Source organism: Salminus brasiliensis, chromosome 8 (genome assembly GCF_030463535.1).
Source record: "Salminus brasiliensis chromosome 8, fSalBra1.hap2, whole genome shotgun sequence".
NCBI lineage: Eukaryota > Metazoa > Chordata > Actinopteri > Characiformes > Bryconidae > Salminus > Salminus brasiliensis.
In genome coordinates this window covers 17,223,694-17,251,193 of record NC_132885.1, presented here as the reverse complement: position 1 = coordinate 17,251,193, position 27,500 = coordinate 17,223,694, and the positions used below count along the sequence as shown (strand labels likewise).

General features: G+C 41.4%; 1 protein-coding gene across 3 annotated transcripts in view; it reads left to right on the top strand.

Annotated features, from left to right (window-relative positions):
* The window catches only part of ubr3 (ubiquitin protein ligase E3 component n-recognin 3), a 49,239-nt gene that overhangs the window by 14,752 nt on the left and 6,987 nt on the right, over positions 1–27,500 (top strand). For 2 of the 3 annotated variants that reach the window (XM_072685870.1, XM_072685872.1), the window contains exons 22-34: positions 414–614; positions 2,913–3,355; positions 4,443–4,531; positions 8,908–9,057; positions 10,151–10,284; positions 11,313–11,423; positions 13,373–13,585; positions 13,865–14,001; positions 16,428–16,513; positions 20,801–20,906; positions 23,016–23,116; positions 26,080–26,204; positions 27,392–27,496. In XM_072685870.1, coding sequence (XP_072541971.1) covers positions 414–614; positions 2,913–3,355; positions 4,443–4,531; positions 8,908–9,057; positions 10,151–10,284; positions 11,313–11,423; positions 13,373–13,585; positions 13,865–14,001; positions 16,428–16,513; positions 20,801–20,906; positions 23,016–23,116; positions 26,080–26,204; positions 27,392–27,496 — 2,001 coding nt within the window. The remainder of the gene's footprint in view (positions 1–413; positions 615–2,912; positions 3,356–4,442; positions 4,532–8,907; positions 9,058–10,150; positions 10,285–11,312; positions 11,424–13,372; positions 13,586–13,864; positions 14,002–16,427; positions 16,514–20,800; positions 20,907–23,015; positions 23,117–26,079; positions 26,205–27,391; positions 27,497–27,500) is intronic. The other variant, XM_072685871.1, reaches the window with a different exon arrangement.

The following is a 27,500-nucleotide window of genomic DNA, read 5'->3' as shown; positions in this document are numbered from 1 at the left end:
AGATATACTAAACCAAATGATTGGTATTAATAATTGTAATAATAATAATCTGCTTTAGGATTAATATGTAAATAATAAACCTCAGGTGAGTATAGCGTCTGAGGCTATAGTCCATGATTTTCCCCAAAGCTGTGACATTCTCTGCATTATTTTTGTCTATTTTTAAGATCAATAACTGTATTAAGCAACCTCAGCATGAGGCTAATGGTAAACATGCTATTGGATATGTACTTAGTCAATGTCTTGATATGAAGTAATGGTGTTCATGTGATTTTTAATTTTTAATTTATTTATTTTAAATCACCTTCCAAAAAAACAGAAGAAGAAGAAAAGGTGGACAAGAGCGTGTGCTGCTGTTTCCTTTTTCAGAGAGAATATTTCTGTTCTCAGTCTTCTTGTGTCTCCTGCTGTAGGAGCCATGTATTGAGGAGCACTGCCACGACAGTTGGTTCCCTGGCACCAGTCTGCTCTCCAATCTGCACCATGTCATTAATTTTGTGCGGGTACGAGTGCCTGAGACTGCTCCCGAGGTGGAGAGGAAGCGGGAGCGAGAGAGAGAGCGTGAGAGAGAGACCCCTCCAAGCACCAGTGCTGAGACCTCCAGCTTTGGACAGGTCAGTTAGGCAACGTGAGCTGTGCCAGATGTCTGCATGTTTCTTTTATGCAAAATAGCAGTTTTGCTTAAAGGAATACCCCAGCATTTTAACCTGATTTCTTTTGTAACATGCTGTTAAACACCACGCACAATAACTTTAAAGCATTTCTGTGTACTTGGTAGGGGTTGAACATATACTGGCATAGAAGTGAATACCAATGCAATGGTTTGTAGGTGCCATAGAATGCATTTGTTCAGTATTTTAAAGTTTGACTTTGAATATTAAGTACACTCCATAGACAAAAATATTGGGACACAAGTGGGAATTCAAGTGTTTTGTTCAGTCCCGTTGCCATAGGTGTGTTAAATCGAGCACCTAGCCATGCAGTCTGCCTTTACAAACATTAGTGAACGAATGGGTGATATTATTGCTGTAATTCCTCAACGCTTCTGCTTTTCAACTTTCAAGACCACGCAAGATTATGGAGCTTGGTCGTCGAGTGCTGAGGCTGGCTGAAACTGCAGAGTACAACTTCTTTCTTAAAAATGATTTAAAATGAAGTATCATAAAAGCTCCTGTAGTTGTCCCAATACTTTTGTCCATGTTATTTCCAGTTGCAGTTATAGCAGCCTATTTATTATTTACAACCCTGTTGGTTTTGGCTCTGTAATGAAACCTGTTTAAAAAAAAAATGTAAGTGACAACTTCCGAGTCGTACTGGCTAGCGTTGCTGTCCTTTTAGTTGTGTGTGTGTGTGTGTGTGTGTGTGTGTGTGTGTGTGTGTGTGTGTGTGTGTGTGTGTGTGTGTGTGTGTGTGTGTGTGTGTGTGTGTGGTTAGCTAGTTGAAGTGATAGTAAGAGGATGGCTGCATGGTACTCACTTGCTTCCCTGGGTTATGGCTTCCTCACGTGGTGAGTTTGAGTATCCACACCAGTGCGTTTTAATGCTTCACAGCTTTTAGGTTGGCTTTAGTTAATGTGCTGGACTGCATGGAAATTTTGGGAGCGTTGCAAAACAGTTTTGGGGGACATGGAATTGACATGTTTTCTTGCCCTGCTTTTGTTTTGATGGATTTTCTTATTAATGAGGCTCACAGCACAGTTTTCCATTGCAGGTCATAATTAAATCATTATTGTCCCGATGATACATTTGGGGGAAATGTTCTAGATGAGTCCATTTGAATGCTGGAGTATTTCTTTAAGTTTCAGCTAAAGGGACTTTAGGTTTTAGGTTTTGCCTTAGGTTATATTTTGCCATACAGAACTGTGATCTTTGAAGGGTCTTTGCTGTATAGATTCTAGAGCAATCTCTCTAACCTGTTTTAAGTATGTTTTGTGGTGTTGCCCACCTTCACTCCACAGAGCTCCAGAAGGCTGACAGGGAATTGGAGAGAGGTAGCTGGCCTGGGGTTTGGGAATGATTTGGCTGTTTGGAGGTGTTTGTAGTATGACTGAACCTGAACCAGCTTTGATTGGGAATGAAGTGTTTGTTGAGATGAGTGCAGTCTTAAATTGATCTGGGTGCCGACTTTGAGCATTCCCTGACGTGCTCACGTTTTTACCCAGGACAAATCCGGTGTTTTTTTTGTTTTTATTTATTCATTTATTTATTTATTTTCCCCTCCTCCTTTTGCGACTGGTTATCTGTGTACCTTGAAGGACCTAAAAAAGTGTAATAAACCTGCATGTTGTTTATTACATTGTCTCTGTTGGTATGCAAGAGCTGGAGCACTTGTCATGTAAAATGTGTCTTTCTTACTAGTTTATGAAGTGTGTCTCTGTGTGTTGTGTAAACCGCAAGATTTTCAGTGCCTGTGTGGACTATGCCTTTGCAGTGTGACAAACTAATTAAATGTTTTAACATTGGGTAAACAGTTTACTTTTTTATTTTATTTTATTAAATCGTTTCATTTTAAAGACTGCATGTGAGATTGATGGCTATGTTCCTGAGGCAGTTATGACTTATTTATTTAAACGCTCTGACCAGCAGTCAGCATTCTTCCTCTTTATAGCACATTAGCATATTTCTGTACATACTTGACAGCTATCAAATTCTGCTGTAAGATCATTTATTTGAAGTTTTTCTATACTTGGCATTTAGAAAGGACCTTTTGCATTTTACGAGTTTGCAGTTAATAGAACTGTGTTAACCACAAGGACAGAAGACACACAGACCGTGTGAAGGATACACTATAAAAAAATGGTCTTATGGAAGTGCTGTTTGCCATTAACAGATATCTTGCTGTGTTCTGAGTGCCTAAAGCTACACTCCGTCACTTACTCATGCAGTCTCTCTTTCTCGCTCCCTTTCCCTCAGAACTTGCGTGAGGCTCAGCTGTTCAGCCTGGTGGCGGAGCGCAGGAGAAAGTTCCAGGAGATCATAAACCGTAGTAACCACGAAGCTAACCAGGCTGTTCGCCCCAAGTCCTCGTCCCGCTGGCACCCTCCTGGCTCTCCTCCGCAGCTGGTCACAGAGATCCTGGAGATCAGGGAGAGCATGCTGTCCCTATTAGTCAAACTGCACCAGAAACTTTCCGCCAAGCAGAATTCTCTTTCACCGAGCTGGCTGGAGGAGGCTGACCCGGCACGTCACGCACATGGAGATGGCATCACAGCCATCGAGAGAATCCTGGCTAAAGCAGCGTCTCGAAGCAGACACAGCAAGCGTTGCCTGCAGGAGATCTGTGGACGAGTGTGTCCACCTGTGCCTCCCAAGAAGAACAGTCCAGGAGACAAGAAGAGCATGGATAAGGAGGAGAGGTGGGTGAAAGGAGTTGTTGTGTGGTGTGTGTTTTTTTTGGCTTACTTGTTTGTTAGGTTGACGGAAGCACACTTAACAACCGTTAGATAATTTCTTAATAAAGATCTCATTGTAGTAATAGTACTATAGAGTAAAGCTTACTGTGTTGGCATATGCTGACCGTCCACTTCATAAATACCACCCCTTGTCTATTGTAATACACTCATTCTATCAGCTCCACTTTCTATATAGGAGCACTTTGTAATTCTATAGTAACAGACTGTAGGCCATCATTTTCACCCTGTTCTTCAGTGGTCAGGACTCCAAAGCACCACCACAGAGCAGGTCTTGTTTGGGTGATTAGTCATTATCAGTACTGCAGTGGCCCTGGCCTGGAATTGAAGAAAATTTTAGCAAGATTTTGGCGACTGAGGCCCATTGTTCAGTCATGTCTTAGACAGGTTGATTCAAATGGCCTCTTTTTATTTTTTTGTGATGGAACAGGCTATAAGTCGTCCATTAGTATGCGTTGTTATGGGGTACACACCACCCGCATGTCGAGACAAAACAGGCACACACACACACTGTGTGGCTGGCAGTTACCATAGCAACAACGCTTGCACATGGTGTTGGAGGATGCTGGATATTTTTCAGTGTCACGTCCCAGTAGTGTGTGTGTTTGTCCCTGACTGTCAGTGAAGGTAACCGAAGCGTATCGTTCCTGTCTGCATTCGTTTATGTCCCCTTATTAAGGCTCTCTATTTTACTGCCTGCCTATATTACGCTGGAGAGGGGCGCCGCCAAAACTGGATATTACAGGAATTGGGTCCTCTCTCATCCCAGGATATGAGCAGAACTGGCAGATGTTCTCATAAGAAGGTCGTAAGCACCCTCCTACATCAATGAATTTGATCGGAGGGTGAATTAAAGCCTCATAAAGCCTGGTGATTATCAGGAGGGCCACTCGGAAGACATATAAGAGAACCTCAAGAGAGTCGATATCTACCATTGCCACCCTTGAAAAATATCTTGTTGAAATATGTGCCTTGTTTTAACTGATGTTTGTCTGGATTATTCTCATCTTCCTTCTCCTCTCCACTGTCTCAGGCGGCAGAGGGCCAGGGAGAGACAGCAGAAACTACTAGCTGAATTTGCCTCCAGGCAGAAAAGCTTCATGGAGACAGCCATGGATGTTGGTAAGCATAGTAATTCAGTTACTATGAGTCTGTCAGAGTAATACTGTTGACTTGTAGTGAAGGCAGTTGCTGCAATTTCTTACAGAGGTTTTTTTTATTTGCTTTCCCGTGTCATATCGATGACTGGTGGAATATCAGCCTGGTTACCAAAGAGTAATTGAGTTAATTTCACTGACAAGTAGTATGACATGGAGACATGGAGCATCCTCTGATTTGTAGTGTAATCGGAATCATTGATGGTATTCTAATCCAGTTTGACTGACACAGACTGTGCTCTGAGAGACGTCGCTGTGCTGGTGGGTTTGTTGCTGTTGAAGGAGGATAAAGTATGTTGCTTCTGTCCTTGAGACTTGCGGGCATGTAACTTACTGCAAACCCACTTGCCCACTGTCAGTGTTTCAAGGACACCATAAACTAGTAGGAAGCCTTTGAAGGACAGAGGTTTAGGGAGGAGGAGGAGGAGGAGGAGGAGGGAGACCCACTCTCTGTAGCAAGGTGACATCTACTGTACATCCCCAGGCCTCGTTAACGTGTGTTTCTCAAGGGAAGTGCCGCATTGGCTGAGGGCACAGCAGATCAGAGTGCTAACAGCCCAGTGGACACAGAGGGACCTGCCTATACACAGTTGTTAAGGGATGAAAAATGTTGGTTTTCATCACTTGGAAGCACTCGCTGTAAGTCAATGTTACGGTGTTGCTGTATGAAGAACGCTCAGTATACAAGGGCTGCGGAGATCAGGTCATGCCACACATGGTTAGCTGCCATTTACATTATAATATGCAAATTTGCAGTAGTATCTTCTAATTGCGTATTAAAATGAATGTATGTTCTATCTATAGCCTTTCATGAGGGTGTAATTTGCTTTTCGCTCCCTGCGATGTACTAGACCAGTGGTTGTCAGTGCCAGCCTCAGGGACACACGACACATACACATACACATTTATATCTCTTATATTATCAGATTATGGCATTTGATTGATTTATTTATTTACATTATTTGTCCTACTGTTTGCACATCAGTCAGGGGAAGTGGCAAATGTTCAGCTGGCACTGAGATTTGGTTTGAAATATTGCCTTCAGCGTCCCATCACTGATGTCCTTTCTGACATTGACCTGCTACGTGCATGTGTATGTGTTGTTCAGCATATCAGAATAAAAAATGAGCAGTTGAATTATTTTTGAACATTTTTCTCCAACAGATTGAAATCAGAGGTCATCAGGAATGTTTATATTTGTAGTGGAATTTTAACAAGGCGAACACGTGCAAATAATCTTTAATCTTGCTCTCTGCAGCAGTGATTGTGTTGTTTGCTCTGGGATGCTAAAATACCAAAACAAAACGAGTGAATTTTTGATTGCAAGTGCCTTAGTTGCATTTATGTTCAGACATTTAAAAACTTGCACATTAGGGATGTAAGGCAAGTAAAAGAATACATGACTCTGAAAATATTAAGAAAATCTGGTACTGTGCATTGATATTGACAATGTCTAATAAGCCCGTCTTTAGATTAATAGGTTACCAAAAGTGTTCTTTACAAGATTAAATTATTTATTAGATTTTTTTTTTTTAAAAACATAATCGCAATTACTTGCAATATATGATCACAAATTTTTATACATATGAGCATTTTTTTTTTTTTTTTTTAAACATGATAATTTCATACTGTGGGGCCTTTAGTGGAATCTGTTCCTCTGGGCTGTAAAGTACAGTGGCAGTCTCTGAGTTCTATTAAGAGGGTTTCATGCAGTCAACATCATGGTTCCACAGTGGTTGGTCCTTCCGAATTAGAATGGTTTCAGATGTCCTCTGTGATCACCGTGCCTATTTGACATTTGTCCCAATCTACACAACACGCACTCAGTGTGTGCACATTGTGGGAGATTGCTCTAGGCCAACACTGTCACATTGACTTCCAAACAAACCATTTTTTTCTCCCCCTTTCCCTCAAGCAATAAATCAGTCCAAACACACTGACATTTGCTGCCCTGTATTTACTCAGAATTGAACACACACTAACATTTAGAACTAATTTCTCTGAAGTGATTAATCTTATGAAATGTGTCAGTCACTGGATTTGTGGAAAGTGCTGGTTAAGTATGCATAGGGTGTTTGAACAGTATTCACAGAAATGAAACCTCAGGGTTTTTAACCCTCGTGTGGTTTAACAGTGTTCACAGTATAATCAAGGGAAACATCAGGAACTTGCAAGATGTAAGGTTTTAATTTGCTGAAAAGCTCTCCTATAACTGCCTGTTCTTTGAAGAGGTGAATTACCACAGGCTAATAATGCGGTAAGAGGTGCTGGCTCTGGTATTGATGTTTTTGGTTTTAGTAGTCTGCAGTTTGTCTAGTCATTTATAGTTCACTGCACTATTCTCAGTTGGCCCTTTGGAGCATACATTTGTTTATCTGAAGTATCTGATTTCGAGTTAAGCCACTAAAATAATTGATTTTGTTCTAAAAAGTATTTGCTTTTGATTTCTTCTGTTTATACGTTTTACACTTAATTGTTTCACATAATTTCATTTATTACACCAACTGACCATGGGTGAAAAAGTAATGACTTTACTCAGTTATCAAATTTTGTTTGTTTAGTTTCATTAATCCCAATAAAAAAACAGACACTAATTAACGTGCTAACTGCCAGCCCTGTCTAAATCTAAACATTGCTGAAATAAAACCTTTCCAGCAATTTAAAGTAGGCTGAAAATGTCTTAGAAAGCAGCTCATTATGCCTTGATTGAAATAAATTCCAGAAGAAATGAGCGAGAGCTTCTTTATAAAAAAATAAAAATAAAAGTCTGGAAAGAGTTATAATGCCATTATTAAAGCTTTGGATGCACAGTAAGAACCACCATCTCCAAATGGACAAAACTTTGCACAGTGGTGAATCTTCCCAGAAGTGGCCAGCCTACCTCCAACAGCGTGATGCCAACTCCTGTAGGAAATCACAAAAGAACCCAGATGAACATCCAAGAAATTGCTTTTCTTGATCTCATCAGATTAGGTTTGGCATTCATGATTGGGTAATGTGTCTGGGCCGAAATGGTGTCCAGGAGAAAAAGGCAGATGTTTTAAGGCAGAAACCTCTGCTTTGAGAAAATGATGTGTGAAGAAGGCAACGAGCCCCCATTAGCCACAAAATGTGATCTGAAATCTGCTTTTTTTAGATGTTGTATTTCTTCCCTGTGTGGTTAACTGTCTGATCTTGTAGTACCCGAGCTGAGAAAATGATCTAGAATGCACATTCCTACTTTACTTACTTAATCAAAAGTAGGTCCACAGTGACATAAAAAAAATCAGATCTTCAGTTTGGTTGCAATAGTTTTTGCCACAGGAAACCAGGAGGGGGGTCAAATGCTTCTTAGTGGCACTGTGTCTATATATTGATTTATTAAGTGTTTTGACCAGCAAGCTCATTGTTTGCCAAATTGCAGTGCTGAAAAATCATTGAAATTCCGATACTTTGATACTGACATGTTCTGGATCAGCAGCGCTCTTAATGGTGGGAACTTTGTTTAGAATATTTTCCCAATATTTTTTCACTATCCTTTTACAATCATTTGCAACCTGTTAGGCATTGAACTGTTCGCTGCAAGAAGAGCGTGTGTTAATTATATCTGATGCTCATATCTGTGACTGACCTTCTCAAATAGTAGTGCATTACATAACCTCAGATACAGTCCGAATAACGGAGCTTTTCACACCACATTACCTCTAATGTTTTTGTTTTTTTACACATGGCTGCCCAAACCTCGACAATCTGTTAATTTCACCAAGAGAGGGCAGAAAAGCAATTTGGATCCACATTATATAGCTAATTAAGTTTTGCCAGTATACCTCTCTCATAACTCATGTTCAATTATTCGATTTTAGCCCCTGTACCCCCCCCCCCCTTTTTTTTTTTTTTCTCTCTTTTCTGCCATCACGCTTGTGTTTCTTGCTGCTTGTTTGCTCCTGGCAAGTCACAATTGATCTAAATGAACAGCAGCTTGTATTTCCAATAGCTGGAGTGCTCCCAAATCCTTTATGGCCACTGGTGGCTGCTCAGGATTTTCCACACCATTTCAGCAGTGCCGCACAACTGCCTGCCCTCATTTTTTATCACTGTGGCATTTTAGAATCTTAAAAAAGAAAACCCTACAACTTCTTTTGTGTTACATTTCCCACATTTATTGTCTTAGTTGAGTGTGTACTCTTCTCAAAAGCTACAAAAGATGATGACCTTTTCACGGCTGATTTCAGTTGCTTTATTAGTTTTTAATTAGTAATTTTAGTGTGTAGATGTTCACCCTCCACTTCAGAGTTTATAATCCTGAACAAAAGTGATGATCCAGGCTTCTTTTTGATCACTGTTTTGTCTGTGTTCTTGCAGAGTCTCCTGAGGCAGAAGCTGCAATGGACGTAGGCTCTGCTGAGCCTCTGGACTCTGAGGTTCTCTATGATTGTGTCATATGCGGTCAGAGTGGTCCCTCTACTGAAGATAGGCCTACTGGACTGGTGGTACTGCTACAGGCATCATCAGGTGAAATACACAAACATGCAACCCTGTTTTGGGTTGTTTCCTGACTTTGAAGGCTAAACTGCTCGGTTCTTATCTCTTTCTTTTCCTTCCCCTCCTCTCGACCTGTAAGGACAATAATGTGGACTCCCAGCCACAAATGGCTAAGGCAACACCAGGGATTTAACTAGGAGACCTCCTGATGATAAGGACAGCCCATGTTTAGGAATTGCTTGTACTGTGAGGTCCAATATAGGCTTAACTCCTTTCTGGTGTTTCTTATCTTCATGCATTTAAAAGCCAAGTCTTTAGGCGAACCCTGTGGCTTTACAGGTTTCTATCAACAGGTGGAGCATTTTATAGCCAGCCTATAATATCTTATTGCTGCATGACACATCCCTTTGCTGCACAGGACAGTGCTGTTATATTGTCTATTAAATGGCCCTATTTATTTGCAGCACCTGAGCCCGGTCACATTGCGCCCCTTTTTTTTTTTTTTTTTTTTTTTTTTTTTTTTTTTTTTATTAAATGACGGCGCTTAGCTGCTGTTTTAATTGCTTCATTCATCATACGTGTTGATCCTTGAACAGACGTCTGCTTCTGTAGAGTCATTTCTGCCATGCTGCAATGGACATAAGAGTCTCACTCAGTGTCATGAAAACAAATAGCTTGTTTTATTAGTAATTACCATGCATGGGTGACGTATTATAGCCTCAAGCCTCAAGGTCAAAAGAGGGTGTCCTGATCTTCACTCTGTCTATTCCAATAGAAAAGTGTAGAGATGGCTCGTCAATAAATATTCTGGTGACTTCATCAGCCACAGTATTTCTTTATTTATTCTTAATTTATTTGTATACATATATACCACCTGTTAATTTATCACTCCTTGGTTTACATTGAGATTTAGAAGGACAAACATCTGTGAAAACATTCCTGCTGTTCACACAGCTTGATGGGTGTTATGGTTTTGACATTGACATGGTACTTCATTACAGTATGCAAATGATATGCAGTGTTCCATAAATAGAAATTATGGAAGTTAATTAGCATACCATTGTCATTCATGAAGTGTGTGTGTGTGTGTGTGTGTGTGTGTGTGTGTGTGTGTGTGTTTCAGTGCTAGGGCACCGTTGCCGTAGTGATGAGGCGAAGCGGCTCCCTACCAGTGACGAGGAGCGGATCTTCCCCGAGGACACATGCGGTGCGACTAACGACGTTAGACTAGCACTTATGCAGCGCTACTTTAAAGATGTAAGTGTCTGACTCTGAAGTGCCTGATTCTGTCCAAGGGCGCACTGTCGCATGGAGGAGATGTGTGCACTTCATTCAGAATGACCTGAAGTATAGACAGCCTCTAGAAAATGTGTTGATATACCAGCCTCTTTTCCAACTGTAGATGCCTTGCCATATGACCTTTTATGCATGGGCCTGGCTGATGATACTGCTGACATATTAAGGCTTTTGGTTTTGTGCTTTTCTCTTGCTTTCTCGCTTGCATGTGTGTCTGCGCACGCATGAGAGAGAATGTATGTCTCTCACATGCTGTCTTTTGCAATGAGAGCTGTGTATTAGATGCTGGTCTCCTGTCGCCTGTGCTCCTCTCTCAATTCTAAATGCATCTAGCCTGCTGAGCTGAATCCTCTGAGTGTGGTTCAACTCGGCAGTGCCCAGCTCCTGCAGAGAAACTGAATAAAATGAGTGTAATTTGCTCATTTTTCTCTTCCTCATTCTAATGCAGCTCTGGTTGGGATCAGTTCTTTCACATGTTTTATTGGGGTTTTTTTTCTTCCAGTGCTGTCTATATATGCTCTCTTTAATTCCTGAATGAAAACTCATTTGCTTAAATTAAAGAACATATCAAGTATAGCAGTGCAAAATAATAAAATGTTTTGTCTTGTCTTTTTTTTCTCAGCTTAATATTTTAAATTATTATTGCTGTCTTATTTGTAAACAGAAACGGTCACACTACAATATTACAAAACCAAAATATTTGCCTCGGGTGATTGGGGTGTGGGGGGGGGTTATATGCTCCATTCACAACATCTCTAAGCAGGGGTCTAAGCAGGCTGAATTATAATGGTCAAAGACACACTGGAGAAACTGAAGAGACACTGGCTTATTCCAGTTTGGGAAGTTCCAACAACAGTTTATTAAAAATAAAAACAAAATCACTGAGCTCCCATGAAAGAAAATTACCCAAGGACCCCATTTAAATTGGTGCTTTTGTCTGTGAAGCCCCTCAGTGGTAAATTCTCACTGTGTTTTACCCCTCTTCCCAGAGTTCCTGTCTGCAGGCTGTCTCCATTGGCTGGGATGGTGGCGTGTATGTACAAACATGTGGTCACACACTACATATAGACTGCCACAAGTCCTACATGGAATCTCTACGGGTAAGAAAGTTAAAAGCTTTATTGACTTTTGTTCTTAATGTCAATTCTTCACATTCTTCCGGGGAGATGGGGAAGAATCAGTAGTAGGAATGATGTGTGGGGCAACATGGTGTAGAGTAGTGCAATAGGCAAGAGCTTGAGTTAACCTTAAGTTGTCATTTTATGCATTATAGCTTGTACGAACATCACTTGTCTAATCACCTAATTGACTTGATGGAGTTTAATTGGCTAGTTGGAGAATATAATAACTTGAGTGCTTTTTCAGACCTACAGTGTGCACTAATAGGCTCAGGTCTGCAGCAGAGCTTGGCATGGCTGCCATTGACCACACTCAGTATTCACCATTGCATACCATCCCTGTCATGAACACTTTACACTTCAATTCATCATTTTCTAAAACTGCCCTGAGGATACTTGGCATCGGAATAGGCGGTTGCTGTCTTACGAGCGATGATTAGGTGATTCTTTTTCCACCAGGAGGTTTTGATTTCTCAGAAATGGTGTGCATGCTGCTTGTTTAACAAGTGAATATGATTTATCAGATTTGGCTTATGTTTGTGCCTACTGCCTGGAATACACAGACATGTCTAGTAATATGCAGTGCTGTGTGAAGATAAATAGGTAGCATAACTCTGTAATCTGTAGTGAAAACACAGATGGTCCGCTTTCATTTCACATTTTGAAATGAAATCCCCTATAACCTTAAGAACTGGACAGCTATTCAGATGGTTCTTTAACAGTAACATCTAAGGGTGTAACAATTTCAATACAAATTGTAATACTGCATTCATACTGTCTTTCATATATCATGTTTTGTGAACACCACGGTCACTGATCCAAACAAGGCATCTTGAGGCATCCAAGTGGACAATAAAAGGCAGATGTTTTATCAGTAAAAACATCTGTGAATTGCTATTTTTGTTGCTCTTCGCCTCACCAGTCTGTTAAAATCATGAGAAAGTATTAAAAATGCTGAATTCTATTTTGAGCTTACTTCCATCATAATGAACCTGAAAATATGTACATTGCCATGTTAACCTTTAACATATGAACAGAAAGCACTTATTCAGGTCCATAGAATATGAGAACCATAAACATGTGAGCAAAGCAGGTTGTGAGGATGGGGAGGGTGAATTAGAACAAATCCCATCTGGTCACATCATTAGGTTTGGCATAGTCCGTTGTTTGGTATATTAAGGAGCAGTGGAGGCTATATAGGGTAAATGGCCCCAATGTGGGAGACCTTGGCTCTATTGGGTGTAGGTTGTCCTCTAATAAGTCAATCAACCCTATAAGAGCATCCTATTGGTTTTCTCGCAGTAGAGATGGACATGCAAATTAAAACATCATTTTACACGTGTGCAGCATCCAGTTGAATCAAGAACAACAACAACAGAAAGGGTCCGGGTCCAGTACTACATGTGCTATTCATTTGAGGGGGAGAGTGAGTATGTATGAAGATGCCAGGCCTTCTCAAAATCCTGGCACGCCATTAGTAGTTCATCCATCATAGTGACGTGTCTCAAATTGATATTTCAGAGGTGCTCTCTCCATCACTCACTCGGATGACATGTATGATAATGGGGACAATACGACATCACTCTCTGCTTTAATAATGTTTAATGTGAGCAGACAGAGTGAAGACTGACAACAGGAAATAGAAAGTGATTGATACAGGTACTCTCTGTGAGTCCCTGGAGTGACCAGTATCTAGCTGAATGAGAACAGATGAGTCATGAACAAGGAAATACATATATTTAAGGAATAAGTAAACTGCAGAAGTCTTTTGAAGGGGTAAAGATCAGGTGATTGTCTTGTGTAGCTAGGTAGGTAAAAACACCAAGGAGTATAGTGTGGGTGTGTGGGTGTGTGTTTTACTTTTCTGCAAAATATATTCTTCTACAAGTGTTCTTGGTTCTCAGATCTTCTTTTGTTTCTGTCTGGGTCAGAATGACCAGGTGCTACAGGGTTTCTCAGTCGATAAGGGGGAATTCACCTGCCCGCTGTGTCGCCAGTTTGCTAACAGCGTTCTGCCCTGCAAGCCTGGCCGTGGCACAGAGGCAGGTGCCTGGCACACCCCCAGCAACAAGAGTCCGGCCACACTGATCAAGGAAGTGGAGGACCTGCAAGACGAGCTGGGCATTTTCCCAGTAAGCACCTATGTAAGGCAGAAACCTCTTCCACTAGCATTCCTTAGGACGTGTCTACCTTTCCCTTTTCCTCCATCTTCGTGTGTGAGTGCTAGCTTCCATCCTCACTGCTCTGCTGGTGGACATGGAATAAAATGAGTTTGTGAGTGTATGGACACTGACGGTCATGTAATCCCTTCATCTCCTTCTCTGTGACCTTAACATGCGTTCATATGTCAGGCGAACTAAAAACAGAAATTTGAAATGATTCTGAATTTAATCTTCACCACTAATCTTGTAACAACCTTGCAGACGGAGTCCAACCTCACTAAAGAGATGGAGTCTGTGATTAAGGACATAAAGAACGCCACACAGAAGAAGTACATGGACTACGGCAAGAACCCTGGTTCACCTGATAATGACTTCCTCTTCATGTACTCCGTGGCCAGGTAAGCATGTTTAGCAGCATGAATTTTGGAGAGTAAAAGATAGAGACTGCCACATCGTGTTGGACTGTTTGGATCTGTAGCCCACTATCTATGCTATCCTTTGCTGAGCTAGCTTGGCTGCAGTTTCACCAGCTGTAGACTTACTGACTTGTGTCTGAGAGCTAAGAACTGTGGCAGTAAGGCAAACCGAGACCGCTTCTGCTGTGTTTGGGCTTGTAGATAGCTAGAACTGTCTAGCATGCTAGATAACTTATCTAAATATAGCTAAACACCATCACACAGTCTGTGTTCCAGCTAACTAAGGCTAAAACCACACTCGTTTAGAGGATGAAGTAGCATACCTGAGAGCACAGATTGGAGGAATTGTTTTTTGATATTCAGGTTTGCTTGATTCTTCCTTTTAAACTAACTCTGCGCAACATTAACTCTCATCTGCGGTGGGCTTGTTTTTTTGTTGCTCCCCCACCCCCACCCTTTTTTCAGAGCATGACTACACCAATCCGTGAACTCCAACAGCACCACACCCTGGGCCTCTTTTAAATGCACATGGGGGAATATTCTTATTTTGCTGTGTACTAGAGAGACAGAACAGAAATCAAAAATTTTTGAAATGCAGTCCTCATTTGGAGATGCTGTCAGAATTTTAAAATACCTCGGTATACGCTGGTACCGTTATAACGCCCAACCCTATTGCCACATTCTCTGACCTGACCACAGAATGGGTTTTTTGTTACAGCCACTTCAGTCTTATTTTAATCTGGCTGTTATTGCTGCTACTAAAGTGCAGTTATATCTGGAGTGGTAGTAAAAGCCAGCCCCTCTACCCCTGCCACTTGAGGCTTTCTGCTTTATTTGTAGGAAATTGATTTGTCTGGCACTTCATGCATCCTTTTTGTGTGGCTGCCTGCTCCTATCAGAATAGCCCAGGAGTGTTGTGCGTTGTGTGGGAGAGGTTCAGGTAATATTGTGCTTTCCATGCACTGGGGTTCTGAATCAGGCAGTGCCATAAGGGTATTGATTAGAATTTTTGTAAAATTTCCATTTATTTCTTTCTTTATTTATGTTTGCTTTAATTTAGTGCATTGACTGCAGATGATCGTACACTTGCTCAGTGCCTGTTTGTCAGCATCTTCACTCAAGAATCTGACCTGTCATAAGCAGAATTGTTATTGAGGCCCTTCCCTTTTATTCCCACAAATAATACAGAGGCTATTAGCTGGTGTGCTCAAGCCTCTCCCCTCCTCTCTCTCTCTCTCTCCCGCTCACTCTTTCTGCTCTGGTCTCCAGTTTGCGTCGTCTTTTTCTCGTTGGCTGAACAGCGCAGTGGAAAATTCCTCCGTCAAATGCTTGCTCCCTTATCAGTGGCAGCCAGATGGAGCTGCCCGCCTGCATTATCTATGGGAAATTGCTTCTTCTTTCTCCCTTTTTTTCCCCCCCTCCTTTCCTCCCCCCCTTTTCTTTTCCTCTCCAGCTCTCTTTCTGACTCTTCTCATCCAGGAAAACTGGAGATTGGTCCCTGCCTTGCTAGCCTGTTGAGACTGACCTGCTAACGCTCATCAGTGTGGCCTCTTACACAGCGTAATTACATCAGCTGGCCAAAAAGCGCAATGTTATGATCTTAATGATGGCTTAAAATATACTTATGATGGCACAACCACTGGCACATTGGATGTATAATTGGTATACTGTTTGATAGTCTACTGCTTTATTTGGACCCATATTTCAAACGTAGATATGATATGAATGCTCCAACAACTCCAACTTGGAATATTTTCTGGTCAGACACAGATCGCCAATTATCTTTCGGGCCTCTTTCGGTTTGATCGGACAGTCGCTGCCCTTAATCGAGACAGAGCAGGGTGCTATGTTTGCCTGGGAAGATTAACTTGGTAATTCATCATCATGCACGGCTTTTGCAGGGCCTCTCAAAGAAAAGTTTTTACTTTTCTTTCTGTAATCAGCCGCGTTTAAAATGCTGTTGAACTCCGAGCACTAGCTGTGAGAGTCCCCTGCAGAACTGCACTGCGGAGCTTAACATCGTTGGCGGTGTTTGTTAGCCCTGCTGTGTTCTGATTACTCACTAGTCGAGCGATGTGCTCTCAGTGTATATGTGGTTAGCGGTGTTAAGTCTCTGCTTCAATGGAAGTCAATGTAAAAAGATTTTCTCCAAGTATTTGGAGCATTTCTATTGGTCCATTTGTAGTGGAGTTTTGGCACAAGGTAAAGAGCCACCTACACTTGCAAATTGTGTGAAAATGCAAGTGTGTGTGTGTGTGTGTGTGTGTGTGTGTGTGTGTGTGTGTGTGTGTGTGTGGATTTTATGTGTAGTAAGTAAAGTGTGATTTGAGTGGGTTTTTACTGTCTACATGATAATACAGACCTTTTCCTTCCTCTTTCTCTTCCTATCGGTCTGTCTCTATTTTCAGGACGAATCTAGAGTTGGAGTTGGTTCATCGTGGTGGGAATCTGTGCAGTGGGGGAGCAAGTGCTGCAGCCAAACGCTCCTGTCTCAGTGAGTGTAAACCTTAGTCTTATGTCTTAAGTATTATGTGTACATAATATGCATGACTATTTTAATATAGCCTCCTCTTTAGCACTCATTTCTGTTGTACACATTGGATGACACCCGTTTTGTCTGCTGTCTGCCTTCAAGCCGATCAGTGAGTGCAGTGTCTGTCTGTCACGTCAACACTGTTCAAGCAGTGTTTTGAGGAGTTATAGGATCAAAGGTACTGGAAGTACTTACTTTTTCTAGATTCTGATCACAGACAGCAGTACAGTCAGCCAGTCAACACCCCCCACCCTGGTTTTGTACAGTCGTTCAGAATAATTGGGGAGTCTGTGTGAGTGGGTACGCATGTGTGCGCGCATGTGAGGTCTGGTCTCTGGGCTCTTATGAAAAGTTCCGTCACTCTTGAATAGAGCTGAAGAGATTTCACACTCCACCACCACGGCCATTTTCTGAGCTACATTAAGTACGTGGGCCCGGCACTGGCCAAATTTACTCAGTCGCAGTACATTAGAGATTGGTGTGCATAGGGAAGGCGGGTGGAGAGTGGGGGGCACTTGAAGAGTACAGCTAGACAAAAGCAAAGTGAAAGCAAATGACTTGATGGACTAGGAAGGACTCAAAAAAGACTCATGGTGGTGACGAAGAGAATCTGTGATATTTGCATTAAAGGTGCTGCATTTATTCTGTTTTTTCAGTTGTTCTTTGATTTATACATGGCAAGTATGTGCCTAAGGTGGCAAATGTGGGTGCACAAGCCTGTTTACAGCCCTGTTATTTTGCCTCATTTTAAAACTCTGCTTTTATTGGCTGGTATTGGCTTCCCCGCGGTGCACTGGCACTTTCTCTGGTCGGCCATTCTCGGAATGGCGCTTCACTTGGTTGGCTTACACCCAGCCCACTAGTGAAAGCCTTTCAATATGTATGTAAATTATGGGGGGGGGGGGGGGTCGAGGGGTTTTAAAATCAGCCTGCTTTACAGTTGTTAATGTACATGGGTTTTGCTTTTGAAAGATGACACAACCGTGTTTAAGGTTCACCTGTCTCACTTCTGTATACCAAACTCTTGTTCAACTATGCCCAGGTTAATACAGTCTTCTGTTAAAATGATGTCGTATTGTTTTCAGGTTTAGATTTAGATTTTGACAGAATTAACTCAAAACCTTCTATAATTAGCATGCTTAAAGGAATGGTTTTGCAAAAAATCTAAGGAACCTGATGAATCACTGCAGAATCAATGCTGTTGATCAACTGAAACATTTGGGATCCGAAGTTTGCTGCTTTAGTTTAGAACTGAAGATGCTGGTTTACCGTTACCACCGGTCTCATCTCCGTAAATACAGACCCTGGTTGGTTTGCTGCCTTGGTACGGTTAGTTTGGGCTGGTGGGAATACAGTAATCACACTCTGGTGCGGACTAAAACAACTGCACTGAGGCCCTTCAGTGGAGGTGGTCTCTGACTAGTCCCAAACAAACTCTGGAGCGCTTCATTTGTGATGAGAACTTGAATCTGACCTCGATCCGACCCAGCGTTCAGATGTACTCGGCATGTTTGAGCTAAACGGCTCCTATAACCAGGTGTTAACCTGGTATGCTGCCTAGTTAATTACTTCAGCTATGAACAAATGCCCTTCGTCTTAAACTGCACAGAAAGATGCACTAGTCCAGAACACAGGACCTGCTTGCTGTATTTACTTCCTTGCCCCCGACCCAGTCCAACAAACATTCTAACGAGGTTTGTTGGCACATTTTAGTACACTTTTTGGATTGATAAATCAAGCCAAAGGGAAAACGCTCCACGTTTACAAACTGATTCTGACCGGAGCAAGCCAGCCATAGGTGTGAAAAGGCACTTTTACCTCAGCACAGTGTGTGGTATCATTCCGCAGGTTGCAGTCTGGTTTGAAAGTGGAATAGTACCAAAAAAATAGATGTTATGGGGATAATGACACAGTTCTAATAATAGCTGAAGATTTTTAATATGGCTTGTTGATGCCAAAATAAATTCAGATTGGTAACCGTCTATGTACAGAATGTGTTTGCTTTGTTAACCCAGTGTCTCCTGTTGTAAAGTAATGAAATCACGCTTATTTTTGGCTCTAAATATTTTAGCTTTTTAGTTGGAGCTAATTAATTCAGTTTTTTTCTATTATATGATTCTTTTAATATTATTAAACAAGTATGTGGGATATATTCCCTATCCATTATACTTTATACTTTAGTGTTTTTCTCCTTTTTAGTCTCTCTCTCTCTCTCTCTCTCTGTCTCTGTCTCTGTCTCTGTCTCTGTCTCTGTCTCTGTCTCTGTCTCTGTCTCTCTGTCTCTCTGTCTCTGTCTCTCTGTCTCTGTCTCTCTCTCTCTCTCTGTCTCTCTCTCTCTCTCTCTCTCTCTCTCTGTCTCTCTCTCTCTCTCTCTCTCTCACACATCTATATTTGATGAATGGCATGAGCAAGAGGTGTTAAAGTGAGGAGAGACTGGTACTAAACCCTATAAGCACAGGTGGGAGGATGAGGCAGATCAATATCAGGGAGAGTGGAGCGACGAGATCTCTATTCCAGCTGTCCGTGCCCTCCACAAACCACCAGCCACTGGATGATGGAGTGATTTTAACGAATGGGGGTCAGAAAGATGAATGAGTGTGTATCAGGTAGTGATGGAGAGGCTGTGATCAGAAGATGCCTGATGCATATTTCATTCCCTTAAGAGCTGAGAACTGCACATTAGCAGGATATACTGGAGCATGATGTTCCCTTTAGTATTTGTCCTGTTGGGAATTTGGTTGCAAAGGTAATTTGTGCACCCAATCACGTTAGTTGTTTGTCTCTCTGTTTTATTCAAACTGTTTTCATTTAGTGAGATTAGAAAAAAAAAATTATTGTACAGTAAGGTTAATTTTATATGGTTCCTCCACTGCTTTGGTGCCTGCAGATGGCAGTGTTGCTCCACTCAAGTCTTTTAGTTTATCAAGAACAGGTCGCTAGTTGCCTGCTGGTTATTTTGGTCTTGGTAATGCTCTACTGGGCGTCATGACCTCAGAAATTGGGACACGTTTAGCTAGGACATGGATTACAGAGTGAAGAGGAGCTCCCAGTTGCCCAGTGAACGATGGGGGGGGACCTAAAAGAAATTTGACATTCAGCAAATTTGCACTTTATTATAAGACCTTTAGCCAAGTTTAGACTCCAACCATCTTCTGTATTCAAATAAATTCAGTCAGTTGTTAATTTTGGTGATGGTGTTTTCTGGGTGATCAAACTTCACCTACGTTAAGGCCAATTTATGCTTCTGCATCGAGTCAAGGCAGAGTCTACAGTATAGCCTGTGCAAGTGACCTACACTGTTGTGAGTGTTTATACTTGTTAGTTGCTGAGTCTGCGGTACTCTGCAGCCAAAACACTAGTCTGGCGAGTGGGGTTCATCATGGGTGAATGCCATGGCGATAGCTGTCTTGCCATAATACAAACAATGGCGAGTTGGAGCAAAATAGTTTTTACTTTTTACTAAAACTTTACTTTTATTAAAAAAGTAAAGGAGGGTCAATTTTCTGGGCCCTCTGTGTCCAGACACGGAGTAGCCATTTATCTCCAATCCGTGTACGTACAATCAATGACCCATGTTTGTCCAACTGATTTTAAAAGTGGCAGCAAAATCGAAAATCCAAAATATTTATTTATTATTATTTTTATTTATTTATTTATTTATTTATTTTGTAAGACCAGAGTGGAACATGCCCATCTGTGCTTCTCTAGTGAAGCATGGTTTAGACCATTTGTTCAGCAGAAAAGCAGGTGACGCAGATTGAGCTTTAGCACACTTCTAAGACACATCAAATCAACCATTTATGTTTCCATGAATCTGATCTGACCCAGCGTACAAGCTTGACTTTTCCAAATGAAGGATGTTCTGCGGTATATGTCCGCATTGCATTTGGGGGTCAGACTGTGGCCTTGGCACTGTCATGAAGTATGAACAGTGGTCTGTGGCAGCCTTTGACTGTTTTGGTAGCCCAAAGGCTAGTGTCCATTCCACATGTCATACACTCTGCAGTGATGTGTCGATGTAATGCGCTGTCACTGTGGAATCGAGTGTGGTAATTGATCTGACTGGTTTTAAATTCTGCACACAGAAAACCCTCACTGGCTGGGGTTGGCTGTGCTCTGCTCTTCTCCAAGCTGCTTGTCATCTTCTGAATTTGTTCCTAGGAGATTAAATAGGTTTGCTGTTATTAGGCCTGTGAGTGAGGTGTGTATTCATGGTGCTGATATGTATCTGTCTGTTGTGTGTTTCAGATCAGTTGTTCCATGTGTTGGCCATGCACATGCGTCTGTACAGCATTGATTCTGCCTATAACCCCTGGACCAGGCTCACACAGATAACCCAGAACAGAGAGCCAGAGTAAGTACACACACACACGCGCACACACATGCGTACTCATTCAGGCTGCCTCTTTCACCTCTCACTAAATGGTGCCATCTCCTCTGGGCTCCAGCAATCTCTCTTCCAGAAACGGAGCAGCAGAAATGAAAGGCCCGTATGGGGTTGCCATAGATACCAATAATTGCAGCATCTGGCAAATTACAGGGTGCTGTGCTGCTCAGAAAGAGAAGACCTTTCCCTGTAGTCACTGAATAAAGGACTCTTTTTGCATATGTTCTATAGGTATTTAACTTGCTTTTCTGTGTCCACGGTCACATATGCTGAATTCCATACTATGACCGACTGCATGTGAAAAGTATGGCTTTGTGTCCTACTTTTCATGCAGCAGGAGTTAATAGGTTGGTGTGAAAGTGGCCTGAGCCATTTGTGGGAGAATTCCTGCTGTATCGACTGCACAGAGAGTGCCATGCTCCCACTTAAAAGACACTTAACGATCTCAGATTGGATAAATGCTTCCATGTTCACCTCTCTCTCGCTCCTTCTCGTTTTCTATTGCTCAGCATGCCCGTCTGCCTTCCTCGCACTCTCCCTTCTCGCTTTTCTTCCTCTCTCTGATTAGCGCAGTAAGACAGCTTTTGCACCTGTGAGAGGTCTCTTAGCGAGGCAGTATTCAGAGGGGAGTCATTCAGTGTTAAAAATACCTTGTTAGGGTTTTTAAAGGAGAGCACTGTCGTTTGCTTCCCCAGGCCGTCCCACTGTACTATTTAAATAGCTGCTGTAAAAAGGGGTAATCTCCCTTGCACTGCTTTCTGGATGTGCTCCTTTCCGGGTGGGGTTATCTTATAGGTTGAATGGGGTTCTGTTCAGTTTCTGAAATCTAAATCTGCTGTTTTAAATTGGAAATATTACTCACATTAGTATACTACGGTCAAACTGAGCAGAATTAAAGGGTACAATTAAAACAATAGTAATTGAAGTGGTTGTGCCGTGTTCTTGTTTTTCAGTGTCTGATAATCTCGCCAGAGCCATGAAAAACATAATGGGCAAAAATAGAGGGAATTAGGATAGTGCCTATTTATAACAAAATTGAATATAATACTAAGGTGGTCAAGGCATTTGTTAAATGTGTGTACTCAGTGTACTTTAAAAAAAAAAAAAAAGTTACTTTGAATTGTCTTTTCTTTAAAAATGATATTTTTTAAAATATTATTTGAATTGCTTTGAAAGGCAGTTTGGATATTTCAGATTTTTTTCAGATGTTTTGGAAAGTGATTCAAATATTTTTAAAAGTGACTTCAATCTATTAAAACTTCAGTCTCATAGTAGTTAATTATGATTCATCAGTAGTGCATTAATGGGTAATATAATCATTTTGTTTAGTAAAGGAAACATTATCTACCTAGTTATCAACCAGTGAAAGGAACCAGTTAAACTAGACACAACCAGGCTTGATTGTCAGGCCTCTTGTACCACTTTTAAATATAGCCTTTCCACAAAAAATAAGAGATGGAATCCCTGACTGTGAAAGATTGTTACATTTACAGAGGATTCAGATCACTGTTCAATACATTCAAATACATTTCTTTTTTAAAATATTCAGGTCGCTTTTCATAAGATTTGAATGTTCTTGAAAAGGTACTTTGTCTTTTCTTTAAAAATTATTCAAATATGTATATATTTTTTTATTAATTTGAATCGGGTGTGGATATTTTTTTGGATAAGTGATTTGCTTTTGCTTTTTTTTAGTTTTATTTATTTATTTATTTTTTGGTGCTTTAATTATTTTTTGGTGTACTTTAATCTGCCCCTCTGTTTGTTGAAGGTGTCTTACAGATATACACAGTGTAGCCAAGGGAAAAGATCCTATTAAAAAGTGATCTGCAGTATCTGAATACTATTCTGCAAATGCAAAGCTGTACAAGTCATATTTCTGGATGTATATTTCTGCAGTAGACTTTTAAGGCATATTAAGTGTATATTACATGGTTTCAGTAGTGTGCACCCTCATGTATATTGGATGTTTTACATGTACAGTTATTTTGCTGAATAAAGTGCAGCCCTGTTTAAGCTTCTTCTGTTTTGTGTGTTACTCACCTGACCATTGTCCTTTGTGTGTAATCCTTATAGGTACGAGGATGAAGACCGTCCCGAGGTGCCGATGCTGTTTAGAGACGTCCCCTCTTTACTCATCATTTTTGTGCTCACTATGCCTCAGCCTCTACGCAAAGGTACCAGCTGCTTTACTCTGCTCTGTTTGAAGGGTTGGCCAATAAAACCAGCTGTTGCTGACTTTAAAGTTCTAACATGGATGGAAATCCTGTACATAAAACAGCATTTCTCTAAATATTATCCATGAAAATCCCATTCAGGAATGTGATGCCTTGTTGTCTGGCACAAAGAGATGTTTATAAGTGAAACAATCTTATTTATAGCACCTGGATATTGTCAAGAACACTGCCTCAAACACAGGAGAGCTGTTTTCACCCCCACTGCATATTATTTGACATTTGAATCTCTTTGGGTAAATTTCAGTTAATGATCACATCAGTCAGTGAAGCACTATACAACTATTAAATGTTTATCATTTGACCTTTGATCATGCACAATACTGACCAATACCAGTACTTATTTAGGAACGCATACAGGATCAGGCTGTGTGGCCAGTGTGTGATGGTCCTGTATCAGCTGTAACCCTGGCCCAAAGGGCTGCAGTACATCAGGCAGCCATGCTCCCTTATCTCCTACCCCCTGCTCTCTTTATCTGTGCGTGCACGTGTTTGTGTACAGATCTCACAAAAGGGTCCACTCACCCTGTCTCTCTAGCGCTCTCGTGCTCCCTCTCTTGCTCTCACTCACTTTCTTACTTTCTTTGTCCCACAAAGGGGCCCTTTCACCTTGTATCTTTCACTCACTCTCACTTTTTTCTACTATCTGTCTTGTGTTTTCTCTCTGTCTATCTGTAATTCCCTCACGTCCTTTCTTACTCTGATGTCGCAAAGGTCTTTTTACCTTCTGTCCTTTGGTTTTCTGGCACACAAACTCACTCTCTCAGTCAATTTCTTTTTACACTCACTTGCTCTCACACTTTCTCTCACACTCTCTTTCTTACTATATGTGTCTTGTTCATTTTCTCACCCCCCCCTTTCCCTCATGCACTTTCTTACTCTCTGACAAAAGGGTCTTTTCACCCTGTCTCTCTGTCTTTAGTGTTCTCTTACGCTCGCATTCTCACTTTTTTTCTCTCTCGGATTTCAAATTGCAGCAATCAGGTGGGGAAGGGTGCTTGGATGGTGGAAATTTCTTACAATCCCGATAATCCTAGAAGCCCTGCTCAGTTGTAGAGGAGCCCACTAAAAAGGGAACGTCAACCTGCTGTTTTCTTTCCCATTTCGCATACTATTCTGAACTGTTGCTACAGGCCCATACTACATAACATCTCTTGGAATCAAAGCATGATAAAACACACAGTAGCAGAGCTGTTCTGTCATATCTGCAAGTGGCTGCAGATTTACGTTACAACCAAGTGGCCGCACGTCCAATAAGCTGTTTAAAAGAACAGTTCTTTACAGCTAAGCTTGGGCAGACGTGTGGCCACTTGGTTGTATGAGTGTAGTGTCATTGTAGTGTTGCGGGTCAATCAGATTGTGTCATGTAGTGTATTCGTGTGTGGAACATGGATTTCATTTGTACAGCTCCTGGGTTTTGGATGTCTTGAGGAGTTAAGACAGGAGCACAATGACACTCCATTACTGTCTCATTCTCCAGAGGATCACACACACACACACACCTGTGTGTAAGCTGTCAGTGTGTGTTTGTGCGTGCGCGCGCGTGTGTGTACACAGTAATGTCTTGACCTATTTGTTCACCCCTATAGCATTACTAAGAGACTTCATTCACACCCATCTCTCATTGTGAAGTGTTTAAAATCAATTCTGCAATCACCCGACGAGGGCCATAATGATGTTTGTTCTGGTGTTGATCAATGCTGGATTGACACGTATATCTCGAGTGACTTTGAGCACATTGAGTACTGTTCCCCTGAGCGTGGCCTGAAGGACAGAAACAGCAATGGTGGAGGGGGGGGAGGGCATACCTCACTCCACACTGGAGCTTTTAAAAAACTGTTTGATTCCTGGCCTGTACTGCAGCAGAAAGGTACATTACATTCATTTCCTCTCATAAAAGTCTCTGCTGTTTTGGTCATTTTCATTTGGGCAGTAATTGAAGCTCGTTGGCAGGCAGGGGAAAAGGCAGGTGTGTCAGAGTGCTTTTAGAATGAACGCGACTTCACACACAGATGAGCAAGAAAGCACTTAAGAGAGAGTGAGGGAGAGGAGGAAAAAAAAGAGGATCTCCTCAAATGAGAATCAAATTCAATGCACGCTTTTGTTCAAGAAAACAAAGCCATACATTTTACTCCACAGCTCCAAGAAAGGTTTATCCTGAAGACTGATGCTCATGTGTATTATACTGCACAACTGTCCAAGCTTGGCTGTAAAGCATGGCGTACGGCCACCTGGTTGTAGCGTAAATCTGCAATCAAACTGGCCACTTGCAGATAAGATCGAACAGCTCTGCTACTGTGTGTTTTATTGTGCTGTGATTCATACTTTTAATCCTTGTGTGTTTCAAAATCACTGCTGGAAAACAGTGGAACGCTCTTTACATGAGTAGATCCAAAGAGTTTTATCTGATGTGTGTATCAAGAAAAACACATGAAGAAAAATGATATTGGATGACTGCAATTAAGTTCACCACCTGCAGCTGATGCTAGACTGAGGTGGTAATTCCTGTCCATTCAGATGGCACTATAATATTTTCTAAATATGCAATGTCAGAGTTTACTGTATCCAGTATGTCCGTGTGACTGGAGATGGCTCAGTAGACACCCCCCTGTGTAATTTTGGTCAGCATAGACTTGATAAAGGCTGCCTCAGATTCATGAGGTTTTTAAAACTGCAGGATTGTTGAGAGCTATGCTCTTGTAAGGGTGGCTCCCATTGTCCTCATAAATTGCTAATAAGAAGAAAAGTGTCAGAATCTTTGTGAAAATGAAGTGGATTTTTATGAAGAAATCTCTTCTGTATGCAATCTGTGTGTCTAGTCCCTGTAAATCCTCTTCAGGTTTTGCCATTCAGTCTGCATCTCTTCAATTGAATGCTTAATGTTTGTGTGTTTTTGTTTTTGGCAGAACATTTTACATGTATAGTGAAGGTGCTCTACACTCTGCAGTACACTCAGGCCCTGGCAGCCTTATCGGTCAGGTTTAGCCCTGAGGAAAGACTAGCCTGGAGCAACACCGGGGCAGCCAAGAAGGTACAGCCAATCAGAACATGCACTCCACAACCAAGCAGTATCTTGTACACTTGGGGTTTAATTAGTTTGGTAGGACTGCTGAATGTTGGGTGATTCAAGACAAGCCAATAGTTTGCTGACATTTCATTGGATAAGCTCAATAAATAGGGTGTTAGTGTGTGTGTGTTGTCCTTATTAAATGTTAAATCAATAAACGCAACTTTTGAGTCTTTCAAATCCACAAGAGCAATGCTTTTGGGTAGCTGTGCTAATTGATTCATAAAGTTTAGACTGTGTCAATTATTTTATGCTTTTTATGTTTCACACCATCAAATCAGCATCCAGTATTTTAAGGCATCTTTGCACATATCGTTTTTGTAAACAGGGTGAGTGAATGAGAGCCTAGCGGCATTTGTTTTTAAGCAGTTAAAGCTCTAAATGCAGCGCGTCTATCATCATTATGGAAGCACATCATTATCTGTAAGGATTGGTACGTTAGCTTTCCACTCTATTAAATCACAATTGGAAGAAGGGGGGAGTGGAATATAAATGGACAAACACAAATGTGTGGAGTTTCTGATTGTCCTTCAGGCTCGTTTAATTCTCCATTATTTAGATACGCCTTTCCTTTGCCTCCCCTCTTGACATTAAGGTAGAAGCTGTCTTTCTCTCCTCTCATTCCCTCTCATTCCTGTCCCTGCTCTTGTTTGGAAATGGAGCTAGTTACTAAATTCCATTTTCCGTGCGTTTGCATTTGGTTGTCTCATTGTGTGTGTGGCCACAGTAAACAGAATGGCACACATTGAGAATAAAGGGGAAAGAGGCATAAACCTCATACCTGATAACTCAAGTCTCACTTGTCAGCAAGCAAGAAGTAAGTGTGATATGAGTGTCCTCATGTCCTAAACACAAGCAGTTTCACCACCTAGAGGAGCTCTGGCAGAAATCAGCGAAGCTCTCTTTTTTAGAGTTAGGATTCAGTGCATTGTTGGGTATGAAAATTTAAAAAGGATAGAAGTACCACAGGTTTTCTCTCCATCGATCTTGTTTGTCCATCCATGAAGATTGTACACATTTATCTGTCCTCTAGCCTTAGGTTCAATATTTCATTCGGTTTACTGAGCAATGCATTTGCATTCATTACTATGTCTATTGAGTGGCTGACCGAATGTGTCATGTTAACCTTTTCTGCTTCTTTGCACATGCAGAACATGCCAAACTCTGAAAAATCGTGGGAGACACTCCTGAGCCATGTAATTAGTGAGCTGACAAAGGCCAAGTGCACGTATGAGAGCAGGTCTGAAGAAACCATGGTAA